Source organism: Epinephelus lanceolatus, chromosome 21 (assembly GCF_041903045.1).
Source record: "Epinephelus lanceolatus isolate andai-2023 chromosome 21, ASM4190304v1, whole genome shotgun sequence".
NCBI classification, from domain to species: domain Eukaryota; kingdom Metazoa; phylum Chordata; class Actinopteri; order Perciformes; family Serranidae; genus Epinephelus; species Epinephelus lanceolatus.
Genome location: NC_135754.1, coordinates 29,005,516 through 29,027,815, shown reverse-complemented (window position 1 = coordinate 29,027,815; position 22,300 = coordinate 29,005,516). Strand labels below are relative to the sequence as shown.

The 22,300-nt window shown below is 37.9% G+C and overlaps 2 protein-coding genes across 14 annotated transcripts in view; one reads left to right on the top strand and one right to left on the bottom strand.

The window, feature by feature from the left end:
- The window catches only part of nat9 (N-acetyltransferase 9), a 20,108-nt gene extending 7,346 nt beyond the window's left edge, over positions 1 to 12,762 (top strand). The window contains exons 7-10 of one of the 11 annotated variants that reach the window (XR_013488342.1): positions 4,216 to 4,333; positions 6,885 to 8,223; positions 8,364 to 8,441; positions 11,962 to 12,762. The gene's annotated coding sequence lies outside the window, so the exon portion shown is untranslated. Of the gene's footprint in view, positions 1 to 4,215; positions 4,334 to 6,879; positions 8,224 to 8,363; positions 8,450 to 11,961 lie in introns of all 11 variants that reach the window. The other 10 variants (XR_004500807.2, XR_004500806.2, XR_004500808.2 and 7 more) reach the window with 10 other exon arrangements.
- On the bottom strand, positions 5,620 to 22,300 carry lrrc59 (leucine rich repeat containing 59). 3 transcript variants are annotated; one of them, XM_033611526.2, is made up of 8 exons: positions 22,132 to 22,300; positions 21,870 to 21,992; positions 21,639 to 21,698; positions 20,049 to 20,207; positions 19,678 to 19,782; positions 19,510 to 19,582; positions 16,569 to 16,760; positions 5,620 to 8,150 (listed from the first exon to the last, which is right to left on the bottom strand). In XM_033611526.2, the coding sequence occupies exons 2-8, from the start codon at positions 21,969 to 21,971 to the stop codon at positions 7,867 to 7,869; spliced, it is 975 nt and encodes a 324-aa protein (XP_033467417.1). In that variant the 5' UTR covers positions 21,972 to 21,992; positions 22,132 to 22,300; the 3' UTR covers positions 5,620 to 7,866. The 3 variants fall into 3 exon arrangements, with proteins under 3 accessions (XP_033467417.1, XP_033467418.1, XP_078019288.1); XM_033611527.2 differs by having other exon boundaries at positions 5,620 to 8,147; XM_078163162.1 differs by having other exon boundaries at positions 21,870 to 21,979.

Genomic DNA, 22,300 nt, shown 5'->3' with positions numbered 1-22,300 from the left:
GTTTCTGTGTTGCAACTTTTTCTAAATGTGTCCCATCACTGCACAGATTAAACAAACAGGATATAACATGTTAATTAGTGAGCTCTAGATGTACTGGAAGGCAAATTTTTTAGATCTTAGGGGGGGAAAAAAGAAGCAAAACCGGTTGTTTCCCCATTTCCATTTTTTAAGCTAAGCTAACAGCTACTGGCTGTAGCTTCATATTTCATATTTAACATACAGATATGAGAGTGGTATCAGTCTTCTTAAATTGGCAAGAAAGTAAATTCCTGGAGGCGCCTTTGTTTCAAAACCCCCGCTCCCACCAAACACTTTCAGTATGGTGCCTTTGGAACCAACAGTAACCCTTCAGACATGGTACCTAGACCCTAGTGTTTCCACTGCAAACAGTACTCTTATATTTGGGCGGGGTTGTTGTCACTCACTGTATTTCCTCCTTTATCAGTCTGCACCTCGTTTATCGTCCACAGAACAGTATGGTAGGTTCAGTTCGGTACGCTTTTCTGTTTCCACTGTGAAAAGTTGTGGATGGTACCAATAGAACCGTTCTGTACCGTCCCCATGTTTGGTCCCCCCTCTGTTGGGGTACCTAGCACACAGATCTGGTACTAAAAGGTGGAGCTGTGAACACTGCAGTCTGATTGGTCAATAGAGGACGGTCACTCTGCTACGGAACGGTTCATTGGTACCATCCACAACTTTTCACAGTGGAAACAGGAAAAAAAAAGGGTACCGAATTGTACCGGACTGCTCAGTGGAAATGGGGCTATAATGTCAAACAATTCCTTTAAGATTGAAAAGCACACTGCGTCTTCTTCTGCCAACTCCTCTGTTACACCTACAAACAACAGCAGTCTAATGGCGTTTAATGGAGTACAGTTGGTTTAAATATCCAGACTTACTGCTTTTCTCTGAAGCATTGGCAGCAGACTCTGATGCTTAGAGAGAGAGAAATGAAAGACGAAGGACAGAAACATCCGGTGGTTTTTAATGTCTGTTTCTAGTGGAAGTGGTTAATTCAATTTCAGGTCGCATCCAGTTGAACTCTCATCAATTGAAACCATAAAAGCTCAAGATTCTGCCTGTGTAAACCATCTTAACACCCTTATATCCCAGCGACTGCAGGCACTTACTTTGTAGCAGCAATATAAACAGTAAAACCTCTCAAAATATAAAGATTAAAGGCGAGTTTGGGCTCAGTATCATTAATTTTGACTTTTGGTAGTGAACACCAACCCGTTAACCTCCAGATGAGACAATTAAATTAAAAAGCTGAAAGAACCATTTAATTTAAAATGTCTTTTTTTTGTTTACAAAAACCCAGGATGTTTGTTAAGTGCAGGATAAATCATAAAGGAAACAGAAGCATTTCCATTCTCTGGTGCACAGCCAGTAATGACTGAGGCCTAATCAGAGTGAAACGCATCTTTTGTACATTACAACCAACATATTTATCTCATGTTCCTCCTAATTGGCGCATTAGTCTGCTGCATCTCTCATAATTTTCTCCTTCACAACCGGAAGGCTGGTGGTTGAGCTTTCATTTTGAACCACACGGCTCAAACAACAACAGCTCTCACTTGTTTTATCCGCTCAAGCCTCAGTGTGCTATTTCCTCCTGTTCCAGTCAAGTACTTTCTTTCTTTCTTCCTTCCATCCATCCATCCATCCATCCATCCATCCTCATCTGCTTATCCTGGGCCAGGTCTTCGGGGCAGCAAGCCAAGCAAAGCACCCCAGACTTCCCTCTCCCCAGCAACGCTTTCCAGCTCCTCCTGGGGGACCCCAAGGTCTGAATCACCTCAACTGACCCGTTTTGACGTGAATGGCAGCAGCTCCACTCCGAGCTCCCTCCAGATGTCTGAGTTCCTTACCCTATCTCTAAAGCTGAGCCCAGACACCCCACGGAGGAAACATATTTTGGCCGCTTGTGTCCCTGACCTCGTTCTTTCGGTCACTACCCAGAGCTCATGACCACAGGTGAGGGTTGGGACCTTGATGGACCAGCAAATCAAAAGCTTCCCCTTCAGGCTCAGCTCCCTCATCACTGCAGAAGTCGCACCAAACCACCAATCCATCTCAAGCCCTCACTGGTGAACAAGACCCCGAGATACTTGAACGCCCTTGCTTGAGGAAGTAACTGTCTCCCAACCCAGAGGGGGCAATCCACTGGTTTCTGGCAGAGAACCATAGCCTCAGATTTGGAGGTGCTGACTCTAATCCGGACCGCTTCAAGTACAAGTACTTTCAGTGTCTCTGAGATCAAGAGGATATTTATTTGCAGCATTCAGCATTTAGATTTGTGTTTTAAGTGTGGTGGCAGGTTGCGTCTGAGGTTGCTAAGCACCGTATAGCATGTTTACCTTTTACAGAAGAAGTGAAAGATATCTGTGGGCTGTGATTGGTTTGTAACCTGACTCCTGTCTGACTGCTGAGCGTGGCCACTTCCTGTGTCTGTCCTTTCAAATTAAATTCCCACATGGTCCAGTCATATAGGTTTTGATTTATTTTGACAAGGCACAGCTCCTAATAGAGCTTTGCATTTTTTAGTTTTTGTTTTTGTTTTTTGTTTTTTTTCCTGTCACCAACCAATAACCTTTCTGGTAAATCAATCAATCAATCAATCAAAATTTATTTATAGAGCACATTTAAAAACAACAGCAGTTGACCAAAGTACTTTACAGTCAGACTAAGACACAACAAGAAATAACACACTACAACAAAGACCACGTGTTACAGATGAATGCAGCTCTCACACCGAGTTAAAAGCCAAGGAATAAAAATGTGTTTTAAGTCATGATTTAAAAACAGGTAACGAGGAGGCCAGTCTAATATGCAGCGGTAGTGCGTTCCAGAGTTTTGGGGCTGCTACTACAAAAGCACGGTCTCCCCTGTGCTTCAGCCTTGATCGTGGGACCTCCAGAAGCAACTGGTCAACAGACCTGAGTGACCTTGAGGGGACATGTTGCTGTAAGAGGTCAGAGAGATAGGATGGAGCTAGCCTGTTTAGAGATTTGTAAGTAAATAATAACATTTTAAAATCAATTCTAAAACGAATAGGAAGGATATTTGGTCAGCTATTAAGGGACAGCCCTATTTCACAATCAGAATTTGATCTATTTGATCTGATAACATTTCTGAAGTCTAGAAGAGCACAATTAATCATTTTCACCCCCATTCAAGTTAGCTGAGGGCTAAACTGGAATGTGGTTTGCTCTGTGGGCCCCATGATGCAAAAGATCAGGATAAGAACCTCTTCCTTCACTGTCATCGTTTTTGCTTTTTATTACTTTGGACAATATGAATTAGCTCCAACAGCTATTTCCTACAAATTTGTTTATGGGTTGAATAAGTGGTTTGAATATGTCATCACTTTACCTCCCATCTGCCCGAGTGGACATATTATACATATTGGAGGAGAGTTTCATCAGGCTAATGGTGACTGTGGTCGCTGGCTCTCACAGACTCTCGTTAAAGATGCAGTTAAAGTGATGATTGGGAAATGGATGTCATCCATTGTGCAAATAGATTTATTTGGAGCTCTTACAGTCAGCTTTTAAAAGCAGCAAGTTTAAATTACTTATGTATCCGTGTCAATTTTCCCTTTGCAGAAAGCAGAAAAAATACATTCGACCAGCTTCAATTTCAAAATTAAGCCATAGCGACCGTTTTGAAGATCAAAGTTCTTGGAAACAGCAGCAGTAGAGAGAAAAGCTACGTAACTGACCTTGTCGTGACATTTTTTGTTTAGTCCTGTCCTCATTGAATTGGAAATTTTAATTATTTTCATTATTCAGTCGTTTTCTTTCACATACTGCAACTGCAGCATCTGTGGCCCCCTAAGAAAGATTTTAAGAGTCAAAAAAATCAAATTGTTGGAAAACTGCATACTAAAAAAAACAGCAGTGTGTTGCCAAGCTTGAGTTAAACTTAAAAGTGAAAGTCCATCATTAACTCGCAGTTTGAGCTGGCTCCAACTCTTGAAGATTAACTGACAGGAGAAGTTTGACATTTCTGGAAACAGAACAAAACAAAACCTTACTAGCTTTCTTGCCAAGCCAATGAGAAGATTGACGCCACTCTCACTGCACACTAAATATGAAGCTACAGCTAGCAGCCAGCTGACTTAGCTTAGCATAAAGACTGGCTGAGACCAAATGTAACATCTAACGCTCATTAATTGACACATTCATCTCTCTTGTTTAATCCGTACAGAAACCGAAGTTTAAAAATGACCTTTGGACCAAACCAGGAAGATGGACGTCAATATTTATGGGAACCGACCAAATCGAGTCTCTAAAAGCAAGAACTGAGAACTGTCAAGTACTGAAAGGTAACACTGGATATCTGATTAGATTCTTAGACTCGCTTACTTTTTTTAAATCCCATATTTCCTGATTTAAATCATATTTAGACTACTTTTAGGCTGTATTTTACACAAGTGTGATGCATTCACTTGAGGGGAAAAAAATATTCTGCTACATTTTTCTTAATTAATGAGATTATTATCTCCGGATTCTGAGAAAAGCTTTTATGGGAAAACATGTTTGCCTTATTTTTCTGAAATGAGATTATTTCAGAATTCTGAGAAAAGTTTTCATGAGAATAGAATTTTAACATTTTTCATGGGAAAAAAACACTTGCAGTTTTTTTTCCTGATTGAACAAGATTAGTATCACAGAATTCTGGGAAAAGTTTTTGTTAAAAAATGGCCATTTCTCTAAATGAGCAAGATTATTACCTCAGAAATTTCTTCTTCCAAAAAAGCTTTTTCCAAATGAACAAATTATTATTTCAGAATTCTGAGAAAAGTTTTCATGCAATTTTTTGCCATGTTCTTCTAAATTAAGAAAATTTGTTTATCATCTAATAATAATGAGAAAATTTTCATTGAGGAAATTTTTTTTCCCCCTAAATTAACACGATTTTGAATTCTGACAACATTTTTCATGGAAAAAAAGTTTGTTCCTGATCGAACAAGATTATTATCACAGAATTCTGAGAAAAGTTTGTTTTAAAAAAGAGGCCATTTTTCTAATTAAACAATATTATACCTCAGCTTTCTAAGAAAGGTTCTCCTAGGGAAAATTGATTGATTGAGAATCATTATCTCAGAATTCTGAGAAAAGTTTAAGAAAAAACAAACTTTTTTCCCTCTAAATTAACGAGATTATATTATCTCAGAATTGTTTGGATTTCTTACACAAGTTTTCATGAAAAAAAAAATCCTGTTTTTATGAATTGACGAGATGATGTAATTGAGAAAAATGAGCATCATTTTTTTCATGAAAATTTTTCTGAGAATACTGAGATAATAATTCAGAAAAGCGGGGCCAATTTTTTTCTAAAGTAAATGTATTATGCTTCCTTAATATTTTATGCAGGCAAAGTTATTTTTCTTTTTATGAAGACAAAATTAAAAATGCAGTATTGGGGGAGTATGGTATTGACAACCAAAATAAAAAAACTTAATTTACTATGTGCAATTTATAAATTACTTTGCAAAATTTTATTAGCCATTTTATTGTCAATTAACTCATTTTGGATCCCAAGCCCTAACTCAAGGTGTACTCACCATCATTATTCCTCTTATACAAAGACAGACACAGTGCTCAGATATCTTTTGCAGTGCATAGCCATTTATTAACGCTGAAAGTGTTTTAGAGCGTGGACAAAGCTGTACAAGAACCACAGCAGCAGAGGCAGACGCCCAGACAATGAAAACAAGTTGCATTTCAAGAGTCATCAGGTTATCTGAAACAACCGTAAAATATTTGGCCGGTTTCTCTTCATGAACAGTTAACAGATTACAAGAAGAAAGGCATTGCAGACTTTGGATTGTTAGTTTAATATCAACCGTTGGTCCTTATTATAACAGATGATTTGGGGAAAGTGAAGTTAAATACTGAAACCACTGCACTTCTGAAAAAAGGACCATACCACCATTTTTACGAGATACCCCCTTTAACAACAAAACAAGTTTAATTTATTACAGATAACTTTTTACTGCTATTTTTGTACTTGTCCTGCCTTCCATGCAGCAACTGCTTTCCATTTAGTCTGTGTAGTATTAAAAATCAGGTGTGTAATCTAGTGATCCACCACAGTGAACATCAAGTCTGGATATATTAGTGTTGAAGCTCCAGTGTTTTTGTTTACTGTTTAACTGCAGATTTAAGTTGAAATGTCACATAGCAATTTTCAGAACACAAGCAAAACTGTTGGTATGGTCCTTTTAATATAGTTTGCGCAGTGGGGAGCGGAGCGGAGGGGGTACATTAGAGCCCTACTGATACCTGATTTTTGAGGCCAATACAGATAAATAATTGTGTTAAATCAGATGATTTATTGGCTGTTATGTTAATATGTTTTTCTTAAATTAGAGAGAGAGTCAATTAATCTATTGAAATAATAATAAAATAAAATAATAAATAACTACATTTGTAAATTTTGCTCTCTGCTGAACAAATTATGTAAAGACAACAGTTTTTAAAGGTCCAGTGTATAAGATTTAGTGGCACCTAGTGGCGAGGATTGCAGACTGTAACCAGCTGAAACTTCACCCGGTTAGAATTTCTGTGTTTATAGTTCAAATAATCAGCAGCGGTCTCTTCCTCTCCAAAACAAGCGCACCCAGTGATTTTAACTGATAAAAACACTAAATAAAGAAGTTTCAAGAACAATTTAGCATTTTTCCGTCACTGCTAATCAGATGAATTTCTAACTAGTGAGGAGGGTCGCTAGCGCAGCACCTGCTGTCACATGCTCACCTTTTCTTTTGCTTTTTTTTTTTTTTTTTAAATTTGATTTAAACTGGCAAAAACACTGAAAAAAGCAGTTTCATGTCATTGATTCATTTTTTCCCCCTTCACCTTTCAGCACAGATGGGCTTCTAACTACGGTGGCTGACCTGAACGCAATCGCCCGATCTCGAGGCAGTGTTTGGTTTCTCTGCTCTGGGCTACTGTAGAAACATGGCGGTGCAACATGGTGATCTCCATAAACGAGAAAACGCTCCCTAGGTAGATATAAACAGCTCATTCAACAGAAACATGATTATTATTTTCAGGTGATTATTCACTCAAAGAAAACATTTATTTTATTGTGTTCCATTTCTGCCAACATATTGCCCCAAATCCTACAAACTGGACCTTTCAATGACCTCGAACATATCTTTGGCATTTCTGTAGTGCTGTAGGTTAGCCGATATGTGCTGGATGCTGTTATATGTGTGATATGATAGAGATGCTCTCATGTATCAGTTGGGCTCTAGTTTGCATGCCAGACGTTGTGAGATTGAGCTGGTTTGACTGATGTAAGACTTTATGGACAGAGGAGGCCACAGACGGGTGAGCTCTACATTCACACAGCCTTCACTGCACATGCTCAGACTGCCACATCTGACACCAGCTTATGTACAACTCTGACTGGCAGTTAACATGTGACTCGACACTCTAGTGCAGCACAGACAGGGCCAGCTGACATTTCACTGAACACCTCTTAAATACACCCCGCGCTCCACGTCATGCACCTACATATAAACCTGGTTAAAGTGCAGAACATGGTCGAAGGGGAGACATTTAAGACGATGAATTTTTTTTAAAAACAGGCTGTAGTACAAAGAGGGTACAAGAGCGACAACAATTCCATAGGAATCTAAGATGATTTGAACACATCTGTCCATCCCCCTTTGTCCATCTGTACAGACTCTTCACCTCCCACCACCACAGACAGGGTGAGGGGACGCAGCCTTGCCCATATTAATGAGATTCATGATTTCAGCATAAAAAAAAAAAAATCCCAGGATTCACAGGTGGGAGTGGAAAACCTGCAGCTCTGGAAGTTGATGGCGGCAGATGAGAAAGTTTAGTTCTTAGGCGCTTGTGTGGATTCAAGGAACTCCTTTGCTGCAGATGACAGATTCTGCACCAGTTGTCTGACCACGCCCTCCTGCTCTTTGGCCCAGGACAGGCTGTCATCCAGGGCGACGTTGACTGGCACACACACAGCTTCCTTCTGCAAGTCGGTCAGTCGGCAGGCAGCGGCAACTCCGGCCAATCCCAGGAGCAGCAGGAGAAGGAGCTTGAACATCAGGCCAATGAGAGAGCGTCGGGGTTTAGGTGCTGATTCCTCAACGACCTTTTTATCTGCTGAGATGAAGCAGGAGTGATGTTAGAACAACTCCTGGGCTACCAAAGATCTACACTAATCAAGGACAGTCAAGTCAGCAGCCAAACACCAACCACATCAGTTCAAGAATTAACAAAGTTACCACCATGCTTCTCCCAAAACCTCTCTGCTCACTGTTTGTTTTCTAGGTAAGATTCTTTGATAATGAATGTCACTCTTTTTTTGGTCAACAGATCATCCCATCCTCCTTTAATGCATCAGACTGATCCACTGGACTACTGGCACAGTATCGACACTCTGCATGCTTGTATGTATGTATGTATGTATTATTGTTGTTAATTTATTACATACTATGACTTTTTTAGTGACATTTTATCATAAACTATACTGTAGTATTTCTAAGGATGTTTTAATGGCATAATATACTGTGACTTTTTTTTTTTTTTTTACGTTTTATGGCACTTTTAGACATTTTAATGGTATACAATATTAGGACATTTGTTTGAAAACTTTATGGCATACTGTAATATCACATTTTAACGGCTTAGTATACTGTGTCATTTTTTGACATATTTACGACATACTATACTGTGATGTTGTCATGATTTCTGATGACATACTATACTGTAACTTTTTTCATGACTTTGAAGACAGTAGTTATGTCGTCAAATTACGTGTTTTCATGATTCATTACGACATAATATACTATGACTTTTTATGGGAATTTTTGACGACGTACCATACTGACATTTTCCTCATGCTTTCTGACGACATACTATGACTTTTTTTCATGATTTTTAACAACATACTATACTATAACTTTTTTTCAATGATTTCTGACGACATGCTATACAATGATGATTTTTCATGATTTCTGACGACATGCTATACAATGATGATTTTTCATGATTTTGGACGACATACTATAATACTATGACGCTTTTTCATGGTTTCTGACGACATACTATACTATGACTTTTTTCATGATTTCTGATGACATACTATACTATGACTTTTTTCATGATTTTTAACGACATACTATGACTTTTTTTCAATGATTTCTGATGACATGCTATACAATGACTTTTTTTCATGATTTCTGACGACATACTATGACTTTTTTCATGATTTTTAACAACATACTATACTTTGACTTTTTTTTCATGATTTCTGACAACATGCTATACTATGACTTTTTTTCATGATTTCTGACGACATGCTATACAATGATGATTTTTCATGATATTGGACGACATACTATAATACTATAACGCTTTTTCATGGTTTCTGACGACATGCTATACTTTGACTTTTTTTCATGATTTTTAACAACATACTATACTCTGACTTTTTTTCATGATTTCTGACGACACACTATACTATGACTTTTTTTCATGATTTTAACAACATACTATAACTTTTTTCATGATTTCTGACGACATATTATGCTATGACTTTTTTCATGGTTTCTGACGACATGCTATACTATAAGTTTTTTCAATGATTTCTGACGACATGCTATACAATGATGATTTTTCATGATTTCTGATGACATATTGCTATATGATGTTTTTTCATGGTTTCTGACGACATGCTATACTATGACTTTTTTCCATGATTTTGGACGACATGCTATACTATAACTTTTTTCAATGATTTCTGATGACATATTATGCTCTATGATGTTTTTTCATGGTTTCTGACGACATGCTATACTATGACTTTTTTTCATGATTTTAACAACATACTATAACTTTTTTCATGATTTCTGACGACATACTATACTATAACTTTTTTCAATGATTTCTGATGACCTGCTATACAATGATGATTTTTCATGATTTCTGATGACATATTATGCTATGACGTTTTTTCATGGTTTCTGACGACATGCTATACTATGACTTTTTTTCATGATTTCTGACGACATACTATACTATGACTTTTTTTTCATGATTTCTGACGACATGCTATACTATGACTTTTTTTCAATGATTTCTGACGACATGCTATACAATGATGATTTTTCATGATATTGGACGACATGCTATACTTTGACTTTTTTTCATGATTTCTGACAACATGCTATACTATTACTTTTTTTCATGATTTTGGACAACATACTATACTATGACTTTTTTTCATGATTTCTGATGACATGCTATACTATGACTTTTTCATGATTTCTGACGACATACTATACTGTGACTTTTTTATGATTTCTGACAACATGATATACTATGACCTTTTTTCATGATTTCTGATGACATGCTATACAATGATGATTTTTCATGATATTGGACGACATACTATACTATGACTTTTTCATGATTTCTGACGACATACTATACTGTGACTTTTTTATGATTTCTGACAACATGATATACTATGACCTTTTTTCATGATTTCTGATGACATGCTATACAATGATGATTTTTCATGATGTTGGACGACATACTATAATACTGTGACGCTTTTTCATGGTTTCTGACGACATGCTGTGACTTTTTTTCATGATTTCTGACGACATGCTGTACTATGACTTTTTTCATGATTTCTGACGACATACTATACTCTGACTTTTTTTCATGATTTTGGATGACATACTATAAGTTTTTTCAATGATTTCTGACGACATGCTATACAATGATGATTTTTCATAATTTCTGATGACATATTGCTGTATGATGTTTTTTCATGGTTTCTGACGACATGCTATACTATGACTTTTTTCAATGATTTCTGACGACATGCTATACAATGATGATTTTTCATGATATTGGACGACATACTATACTATGACGCTTTTTCATGGTTTCTGACGACATGCTATACTTTGACTTTTTTTCATGATTTCTGACATGCTATACTATTACTTTTTTTCATGATTTTGGACGACATACAATGATGATTTTTCATGATTTTAGACGACATACTATACTATGACTTTTTTTCATGATTTCTGATGACATGCTATACTATGACTTTTTCATGATTTCTGACGACATACTATACTGTGACTTTTTTATGATTTCTGACATGATATACTATGACCTTTTTTCATGATTTCTGATGACATACTATACTATGACTTTTTTTCACGATTTCTGACGACATGCTATACAATGATGATTTTTCATGATTTCTGATGACATATTGCTATATGATGTTTTTTCATGGTTTCTGACGACATGCTATACTATAACTTTTTTCAATGATTTCTGATGACATATTATGCTATATGATGTTTTTTCATGATTTTTAACAACATACTATACTGTAACTTTTTTCAATGATTTCTGACGACATGCTATACAATGATGATTTTTCATGATTTTGGACGACATACTATAATACTATGACATTTTTTCATGGTTTCTGACAACATGCTATGACTTTTTCTCATGATTTTTAACAACATGCTATACTATGACTTTTTTCATGATTTTGGACAACATACTATACTCTGACTTTTTTTTTTTGTTAACACTTTTATCACATCCTATACCATGAAATTTTATGGCATACTATTCTGTGACAATTTTATCACCCACTACACTATGTAATTTTTATGGCATACTATGACCCTTTTTTCTTTTTCTTTTTTTTTTACATTTTATGACCCATTTTTCCAAATTTAATGGCATATTACATTATGACAATTTTATCACATTCTATAACATGACATTTTTATGGCATACACTATGGCATTAAAATGTCATTTAAGAAGTTATTAAAATGTCATGCTGTACTAGGACTTGTTTAAGTGAGATTTTGTAATATGCTACACTTCGGCTTTTCAATAACACACTATGTTCCTCCATCTCCCAGGGCCTAGAGTGGATGTCCATCAGGAAAAAGGCCCAGCAGAGGAAGTTCAACCTGCCTCATGAGCTGCAGATCTAATTCTACACAATTATTCATTCTAACTTTATTGCATCCATCACTGTGTGGATTGGACCAGTCACCAAACAGGTTACAACAGACAGTCATTTCGTGGAAAGAGTCAATAATGCCAGCCTGCCCTACATTCAGGACTTAATCATGTCTAGAGTCGGGAAACAGGCAGCAATCACTACTACAGATGCATCCCAACCTGTTCCAACTTCTCCCCTATGGAAGGTGCTACCGAAAACTGTTGGCAAAACAACCAGACATAGTTTCTTTCCACAGGAAAGATCAACAGTTAACACAGCCCATAGTGTCAGGACCAATTTCTGAACAATCCTTGTGCAAAAACTTGAACACCAAGTATCCACCTGTAAATGATACATTCTTATAGTTTAACTATACACTGCTAAACATTTATATATCAACTTTGCCAAATATAAATCTATGCACACTGTACATACTGTAAATGCTGTCACGTTAATCACTGTTTTTTTTTTAATATATATGTTATCACGCTTTGTTAAATATATTTATATCTGTCCAATAGCTGTATGTAGTAGTTAAATAGTTAAGTTTTACATTTGTCCAGCTCTGTTGTCTTTGTTTAAGCTGTATGTCTATTTTGGTATACTGCTGTGCATTTTTGTCTATGTGCAATCAAGGTGCATCAGAAATGAAAGTAAAATTCATTGTATTTGCACACATACTCAAGTCAATAAAGCTGATTCTGATTTAAAAACATATTATACTATGGCTGTTTTTCATGACTTTAGATGACATACTATGACGATTTTTCATGATTTTTGACAACATACTATACTATGACGTTTTTCATGATTTTTAAAAACATACTACACTATGATGATTTTTCATGATTTCTGACGACATTCTATACTATGACATTTTTTCATGATTTTGGACGACATACTATGACGTTTTTTCATGATTTCTGACGACATGCTATACTGTGATGATTTTTCATGATTTTTTTAAAAAAAACATACTACACTATGATGATTTTTCATCATTTTGGACAACAAACTACATTATGACGTTTTTTTCATGATTTTGGACGACATACTATACTATGACTTTTTTCATGATTTCTGACGACATGCTATAACCATGACATTTTTTTCATGATTTTGGACGACAAACTATATTATGGCTTTTTTTTTCATGATTTCTGACGACATGCTATGCTATGACTTTTTTTTCATGATTTCTGACGACATACTATGACTTTTTTTTCATGATTTCTGACGACATGCTATACTATGACGTTTTTTCATGATTTTGGACGACATACTATATTATGATGATTTTTCATGATTTTGGACGTCGTACTATACTATGACTTTTTTCATGATTTCTGACGACATACTATACTATGATGATTTTTGGATGACATGCTATACTATGACCTTTTTTTTCGTGATTTTGGACGACACACTATACTATGCTGATTTTTCATGATTTCTGACGACATACTATACTGTGACGTTTTTTCATGATTTTGGATGACATACTTTACTATGATGATTTTTCATGATTTCTGACAACATACTATAGTATGACTTTTTTCACAAATTCTATGTTTTTTCATGATTTTTGATGACATACTATACTAAGACATTTTTTTGTTACACTTTCATCACATCCTATACCATGAAATTTTATGGAATAGTATACTATGATATTTTTCGACATTTTATGGCATACTAAACTATGAATTTTGTTTGATGTTGTATGATACACTATGCCATGAAAATTTTTTGACACTTTTATGACATATTATACTATGACATTTTTTGACAATGTCATGGCATACTATATTATGTCCTTTTTGACATTTTTATGCATACTATACTTTTCATTTCTATGGCATGCAATACCATGACATTTTTGGATAATTTCACGGCATACTATACTATGGCTTTTCAAAAAGTTTTATGGCAGACTATACTATTACACTTCTTCAACATTTTTTATCACATACTATACTATGACATTTTTATGGCATACCTTTCAATGACTGTTTTTGAAAATCTTATGGCAAACTATAATATGACTCTTGACATTTTATGGCATACTATTCAATGACACTTTTTTGACATTTCTATAACATACTACACTGTGACATTTTTATGGCAAACTTACCTATGATATTTTTTTGACATCTACAGTCAGGTCCATAATTATTTGGACAATGATACAGTTGTCGTCATTTTGGCTCTGTACACCACCACAATGGGTTTTAAATGAAACAATGAATACCTGCTTAAAGTGCAGACTCTCAGCTTTCATTTAAGGCTTTTTTCAAAAATGTAGTATGAACTGTGTAGGAATTACAACCATTTCTTCACACAGTCCCCTGACTTTAAGGGCTCATAAGTATTTGGACAAACTAACATAATCATCAATTAAACAGTCAGTTTTAATACTTGGTTGCAAATCCTTTACAGTCAATGACTGCCTGAAGTGTTGGACACATAGGCATCATCAGATGCTGGGTTTCTTCCCTGGTGATGCTCTGCCAGCCCTTTACTGCAGCCGTCTGCACTCCCTGCTTGTGTTTTGGGTGTTTTGCCCTCAGTTTTGGCTTCAGCAAGAGAAACGCATGCTCAATTGGATTCAGGTCAGATGATATGACTTGGCCATTGCAGAACATTCTACTTCTTTGCCTTAAAAATGTCTTTGGTTGCTTTTGCAGTATGCTTCAGGTCAATGTCCAACTGCACTGTGAAGCATCGTCCAATGAGTTTTGAAGCATTTGGTTGAATCTGAGCAGATAATGTAGCCCCAAACACTTCAGCTTTCATCCTGCTGCTCTTGTCAGCAGTCACATCATCAATAAATACAAGAGAACCAGTTCCACTGGCAGCCATACATGGCCATGACATAACAGTACCTCCACCATGCTTCACTGATGAGGTGGTGTGCTTTGGATCATGAGCAGTTCCTTCCCTTCTTCCTTCTCTTGTCTTCCCATCATTCTGGTAGTTGATCTTTGTTTTATCTGTCCATAGTATGCTGTTCCACAACTGTACAGGATTTTTAGATGGTTTCTGACAAACTCTAATCTGGCCTTCCATTTTTAAGGCTAACCAATGGTTTGCATCTTGTGATAAACCCTCTGTATTTATTCTAGTGAAGTCTTGTCTTGCTGACAAGAGCAGCAGGATGAAAGCTGAAGTGTTTGGGGCACCATTATCTGCTCAGATTCAACTAAATGTTTCAAAACTCATTGGACGATGCTTCACAGTGCAGATGGACATTGACCTGAAGCATATTGCAAAAGCAACCAAAGACATTTTTAAGGCAAAGAAGTGGAATTTTCTGCAACGGCCAAGTCATATCATCTGACCTGAATCCAACTGAGCATGCGTTTCTCTTGCTGAAGCCAAAACTGAGGGCAAAACACCCAAAACACAAGCAGGAAGTGCAGACGGCTGCAGTAAAGGGCTGGCAGAGCATCACCAGGGAAGAAACCCAGCATCTGATGATGCCTATGTGTCCAACACTTCAGGCAGTCATTGACTGTAAAGGATTTGCAACCAAGTATTAAAACTGACTGTTTAATTGATGATTATGTTAGTTTGTCCAAATACTTATGAGCCCTTAAAGTCGGGGGACTGTGTGAAGAAATGGTTGTAATGCCTACACGGTTCATACTACATTTTTGAAAAAAGCCTTAAATGAAAGCTGAGAGTCTGCACTTTAAGCAGGTATTCATTGTTTCATTTAAAACCCATTGTGGTGGTGTACAGAGCCAAAATGACGACAACTGTATCATTGTCCAAATAATTATGGACCTGACTGTATATGGCACACTATACTTTCACTAAACTATGACATTCCTTGACATTTTATGACATTTTTAAAACATTTTTTTGGCAAACTTTCCTATGATATTTTTTGACATTTTCATGGCATTTTATCACAGTTTTTTGACATTTTATGAAAGATGTAGTGGAATCTAGCAGTGACGTTGCTGATTGGAACCAACTGAAACCTTGTGCCAAGCATGTAGGAGAACTACGTTGCCAGATGGGAAATTAGGAATCACCCTATTTCGAACCACTGTTTTGGCTGTTTATTCTTGGCTACTGTAGAACTACACGGCAAACTCTGTGGAAGAGACCAGCTCCACATGTAGATATAAATGGCTCATTCTAATGCAACAAAAACACAATACTTATTTGCAGGTGATTACACACGAATGAAATCCTAGGTATGATTACTATATCATATTTCTGCCAGTAGGTGACCCCAAAATTCTACAGAATAGACCAGTATGACATATTATACCATGACATTTTTTATGGCATACTATGACTTTTTTATGAAATACATTGTTCATGGCATTTTGTAGCATACTCTACTAATTAAGTAATATTAAAGTTTAATAATACGCTGATAAGTCCTGCATTAAACATCTCAAAAAGCCTCTTATCGACTATTATTTGTCAATGGAAGTCTAATTTGGGAAAGAAAAACATGAAATATCCCTTTAAGAGATGCATCGTCCAGACCTTTAGTCTCACCTGCTGCTTGTCCATTTTTCTTCTTCTTATCCTCGCTCTTCTTCTTCTGTTGTTCCCGTGCAGCCACAGCTGCCATCTGAGCGTTGTACTCTTTCCTTCTTTTCTCCTTCTCCTCTGCTTTCTCCCGTTTACGTGCCTCCTTCTCTCTGGCCTCCCGCTCCCTCTGCTTCACCTCCCGCTTCCTTTCCAGCTCTGATTGAGGGATGAAGAAAAATGCATTTAGAGGAGATGCAGTCTGTATGACTGCATTTCTGGTTCCCTGCCATGAATAAAATGCACTTCATCCTCAGTGGAACAAAATCCTATGAGTCTACAAAAGCACAATTACTATCTCAGCTTACTACTTAGTTGGGAGCCAGAGAAAAGGAATTAACTTACTAACATATTATTCCGAGTCAGTCTTGTTTTGCAAATAATACTTACAAACATAAGAATATAAGTATGTGTAGCATAACTTAATTTTTCTTCTTTCCTTCCACCATTAATTACAACCCCTTTAGGCTGGGAGCATCCAGACTAATCTCGCTAAACTACTTCAGACTGGTTCCCTTCAACCTGCTACAACAGTAAAATGCTGCTTACATGTTAATGCATGAGTATTTACAATCTAATAATACACTGCCTGGCCAAAAAAAAAGTCGCCACCTGGATTTAACTAAGCAAATAGGTACAAGCCTCCTATTGGATAATTACTGCATGGGCGATTATCTTTCAGCTGGCAACAAGTTATTTAACCCCAACTGGTGCAATGAGTTGCTTCTCATTTCCTAAACAACCATGTCGAAAGACACATCCCCTGGTCGTGGAAAAGATGTTAGTCTGTTTGAGAAGGGTCAAATCATTGGCATGCATCAAGCAGAGAAAACATTAAGGAGATTGCAGAAACTACTAAAATTGGGTTAAGAACTGTCCAACGCATTATTAAAAACTGGAAGGATAGTGGGGACCCATCGTCTTCGAGGACGAAATGTGGCCGGAAAAAAATCCTCAATGATCGTGATCGGCGATCACTTAAACGTTTGGTGAGATCAAATCAAAGAAAAACAACAGTAGAACTCAGGGCTATGTTTAATAGTGAAAGTAAGAGCATTTCCACACGCACAATGCGAAGGGAACTCAAGGGATTGGGACTGAACAGCTGTGTAGCCTTAAGAAAACCACTAATCAGTGAGGCTAACCGGAAAAAAAAGCTTCAATTTGCTAGGGAGCATAAAGATTGGACTCTGGAGCAATGGAAGAAGGTCATGTGGTCTGATGAGTCCAGATTTACCCTGTTCCAGAGTGATGGGCGCATCAGGGTAAGAAGAGAGGCAGATGAAGTGATGCACCCATCATGCCTAGTGCCTACTGTACAAGCCTGTGGGGGCAGTGTTATGATCTGGGGTTGCTGCAGTTGGTCAGGTCTAGGTTCAGCAACAGTATGTGCTCAAAGAATGAGGTCAGCTGACTACCTGAATATACTGAATGACCAGGTTATTCCATCAATGGATTTTTCTTCCCTGATGGCACGGGCATATTCCAAGATGACAATGCCAGGATTCATCGGGCTCAAATTGTGAAAGACTGGTTCAGGGAGCATGAGACATCATTTTCACACATGGATTGGCCACCACAGAGTCCAGACCTTAACCCCATTGAGAATCTTTGGGATGTGCTGGAGAAGGCTTTGCGCAGCGGTCAGACTCTACCGTCATCAATGCAAGATCTTGGTGAAAAATTAATGCAACACTGGATGGAAATAAATCTTGTGACATTGCAGAAGCTTATCGAAACAATGCCACAGCGAATGCGTGCCGTAATCAAAGCTAAAGGCGGTCCAACGAAATATTAGAGTGTATGACCTTTTTTTTTGGTGGTGACTTTTTTTTTGGCCAGGCAGTGTATCATATATAATTATAAATCAGTCACAGATGCAGAACAAGTCTTTTTTTTTCATACTTTAAGTTTTCACATTGGATGTATTGGCACTTAAGTAGAGGATCTAAGTACTTCTTCTCGCTCTCGTGGATGTTATTGAGTTACGCACTTTAATCAAGAGAGCAGGTTTGATACAAGTTTCAGCTTTTTTTATTTAAATCTGGAATTATTGGATTTAAGACTAAAGCCCAGTTCAGAGCAAAGATTTGCAACGGGATGAGCTGAAACATGCAGCTACTTGCAATGCACCGTTCTGCAACCTTCAAAAATACCTGACAGTTCACACCAAGGCAACTAGGTGAGACTGTGTATCATCTCTATGCAACAACTCTCTGTACTTCTGTTCTGATTTGCAGCTTTTCAGGTTTATTTTGTGGCTGAATATAATTTGTAGCTTCTTAAAATATGAATGAGGATAGTGATAGTGAGATACTGGCTACAGCTGTATTTGTAGTTGTGACAACATGGTGAAAAACATAAAGTGAGCATCAGATGGACTGTATTCATAATAAATACACCACAATAATATAAGTAAGCACATACAGCGAGGAGCAGCAGCAACCCACTGTTCAACACCAGCACACCGTGAGGACGGAAATAGAGGGCTTGGCGGGGACAGAGCACCTGCCACAGCAAGCAAACACGCTGTCTGCCGTCATTTTGACTTGACCAGCAGACTTCACTACAAGCCGACTGGCTGTAGAAACAGGTAACGTGCCTTATGTTCTAGAACCAGCTGCCTGCAATACAACCAGCTGAGGTGCCGGTGACTCCATCAGCTGGCTTGAGTTGAGCTCAGACCAGCCAGTTCACGCCGCTGCAACTTTTCTCTGCAACATTCTTAACAGTTTTGCTGCTCACGACTCATCAGTCTAAACTGGGCTTAAGAAAGCAAGACTACAAATTTGACCTGAAATTCATCGACAGTTTTTAGCACTAAACCAAAAAAGTAACGCGGTTTAATCATCCAGCAAAATCGATCAATTTGCAAACACAAATAAAAAGTTGTCATCGTCACACTGACCTTTTTCCCTCAAGAGGCGTTTCTCTCGTGCACGATCGGCCTCATCCTGAAGACCTCTCATGTGCTGCAAAACCTGGAGGAGAATTACATTAAATTTTAGACACTGAAAGCTGTTTAACTGATCTCTTCCCGATAATTCTTCTGACCATCTCTTCCTCTCGCTCTCACCTTGGAGGCACACTGTTTGCACTGCTTCTCATCCAGACAGTCTCCTGCTGCCTTGGCCAAGCTGGCCTCCAGCGGGTTATCCTTCAGATCCAACCACTTCAGACCCTAACAACAAACACACACAGAGTGAAATAAAAACTTTTAAAAACAAAGCCACCTACAGCCAACTACATGCGAGTCTGCACACATATTTAACACAAGTGCAGAGTACACGAATATATCGTGTAAGGTAAGGTAAGGAATAAAGAAAGCTATCACAAATTATTTACTATTAAAGGAATAGATCACAGGGCGTCAGTAACTTAGTGGATAGTGCTGGCACCCAATGTACAGAGGCGATGCAAACAACAGAGCTCGTGTCAGACACCAACCCTGAGCTGAGAGAAGCTGACAGGTAGCACAGTCAGCTTGTTGTTGTACAGGTCCAGATGTTGAAGGCTGGTCAGGTTCCCCACGTCATCTGGCAGACAGGTCAGCTGGTTTTTACTCAGATCCACCTTCACCAGGTGGGTCAGGTTGCAGAACTCTGGCTGCATGAAGGAGATACAGACAAATAAGAAATAACTCAAGTTCTATTGTTCTTATTTCCTTTGTTAGTCAATGTTGGACAATCTGGAGGTATTTGCCTCTGGGGATTTAAAACATGAAACACATTTTGCTCCATGTCGTATGAATGTAAACCTGCACATTATCTGACAACAACACTCTTAAAGTTAACAAATAATATAACATCTCAAAAAGATTTATTGCTGCTGAATTCATTGTCTAGATCGAAGGTCTGCCAAACCTGCCACTCTCACTATTACATACACTGAAAAGTAATGTCTTTCATGTCTCCATCTGTTGTTGGGCTGTCACGATAATGAGTATGCATGCATAACGCGATGTTAATTCCACTGCAGAAGAGACTTGATGATCACTAAAATTTTCTGTGGATAATTCGGCTCCTGGTAAAAACCTACTGAACATCTGGAGCTTAAGTTATCACGGTAAAAGGTGAGCACACATTAGCAGGTGCTAGGTTAGCTGCCTGTCTGTGACATGCCAAACATCACTGTAACTTGAACTGCTTTAGTGAGTGTTTTTACCATACTAATCACTGCGTCCGTTTGTTTTGGAGAGGAAGAGACCTCTGTGGATAATTCAGCTCCTGGTAAAAACTCCCTAAAATTCTGGATCTTAAGTTATCATGGTAAAAGGTGAGCACACATTAGCAGGTGCTAGGTTAGCCGCCTATCTGCGACATGCCAAACATCATCAGCGAAACACTGATTTGTAACTTGAACTGCATTATTTAGTGTTTTTACCATACTAATCACTGCGTCTGTTTGTTTTGGAGAGGAAGAGACCTCTGTGGATAATTCAGCTCCTGGTAAAAACCTCTTGAACTATGAACACTGAAAAAATTCTAACCGGGAGAAATTTCAGCTAGTTGCAATCTGCACTCCTCACCGCTGCTGATGCCACTAAAACCCCCTAAATCTGACACACTTTATACTGGTTTAAATCACTGGGTCTGCTTGTTATGGAGAGGAAGAGACCTCTGCGGATAATTCAGCTCCTGGTATAACTTTCCTAAACTTCTGGATCTTAAATTATCATGGAAAAAAGGTGAGCACGCATTGACAGGTGCTGGGTTAGCAGCCTGTCTCTAACATGCCAAGCATCATCAGCAAAACACTGATTTGTAACTTAAACTGCTTTATTGAGTGTTTTTACCATACTAATCACTGCGTCTGATTGTTCTAGAGAGGAAGAGGCCTCTGTGGATAATTTGGCTCCTGGTAAAACCCTCTTGTACGATGAAGACTAATAAAATTCTAACCAGGAGAAATTTCAGCTGGTTGCAATCCGCACTTCTCACCGCTGCCTATGCCACTAAGTGCTCCTGAATGTTACACACTGTTCCTCTGAGGGGTAAATGGTGTGTTTTAGTGCAGTATGCCTGCGTTTGTACTTACAGGGAGGGAGGTAATGTTGTTGCAAGACAAGTCCACAACAGTTGCTTTGGTGAATAAAGCCTGTTGGGATAAATCAAAGCATAATGTCAGTATGATATAAGCTCTAAATGTATATCTGACACACGCCACCACGTGCTTAAAGTTACAGCACATTCATATAATGTAATGAATGTTTAATTCCTCTAAAATCTTCACACACAAAGTGAGACACAGAGACGATGAGTAACTTACCAGCTCTCTGACTGGCACCTCGGTGAGGTTACACAGGCTCAGGTCCACTTCATTACCGCTGATTTTATCCCTCAGGTTCAACGCTTTGTTGTTTTTGCTCATCCTGGAGTCTGAGCTGACACACTGTACAGTTAACGAGACAGACAAACACTGACATGAGGCAATTTTGAGCACAGTTTTAACAGTTGGTCCTGCAGAGACTTTTGACTAGCAGCGAGCAGGAAACCTCCTCTAACGTTACTGTTTCACTCGGTTTGCTCACCTGTTATCACAGCGGTGACAAAACTGCGCTGAAGTGTGACAAACGAAGGAAATAAAACGACTGGTCCCAACTTCTAAATGCGAATAAAGTTGGTGTGAGAGCTCTGAGACGTTGGTTAATGTGTGTTTTTGGCAGCACTGACTGCCTCAATGAAAATCCACGTCATTGA

Excerpts from the sequence above, each read along its gene's own strand:
- lrrc59 (XM_033611526.2), bottom strand. The coding sequence starts at position 21,971 with ATGAGCAAAAACAACAAAGCGTTGAACCTGAGGGATAAAATCAGCGGT. Across the intron at positions 21,699-21,869 it reads AGGTGCCAGTCAGAGAGCTG|GCTTTATTCACCAAAGCAAC; the intron begins GTAAGTTACTCA and ends TTATCCCAACAG. Across the intron at positions 8,151-16,568 it reads GAAAAATGGACAAGCAGCAG|CAGATAAAAAGGTCGTTGAG; the intron begins GTGAGACTAAAG and ends GCTTCATCTCAG.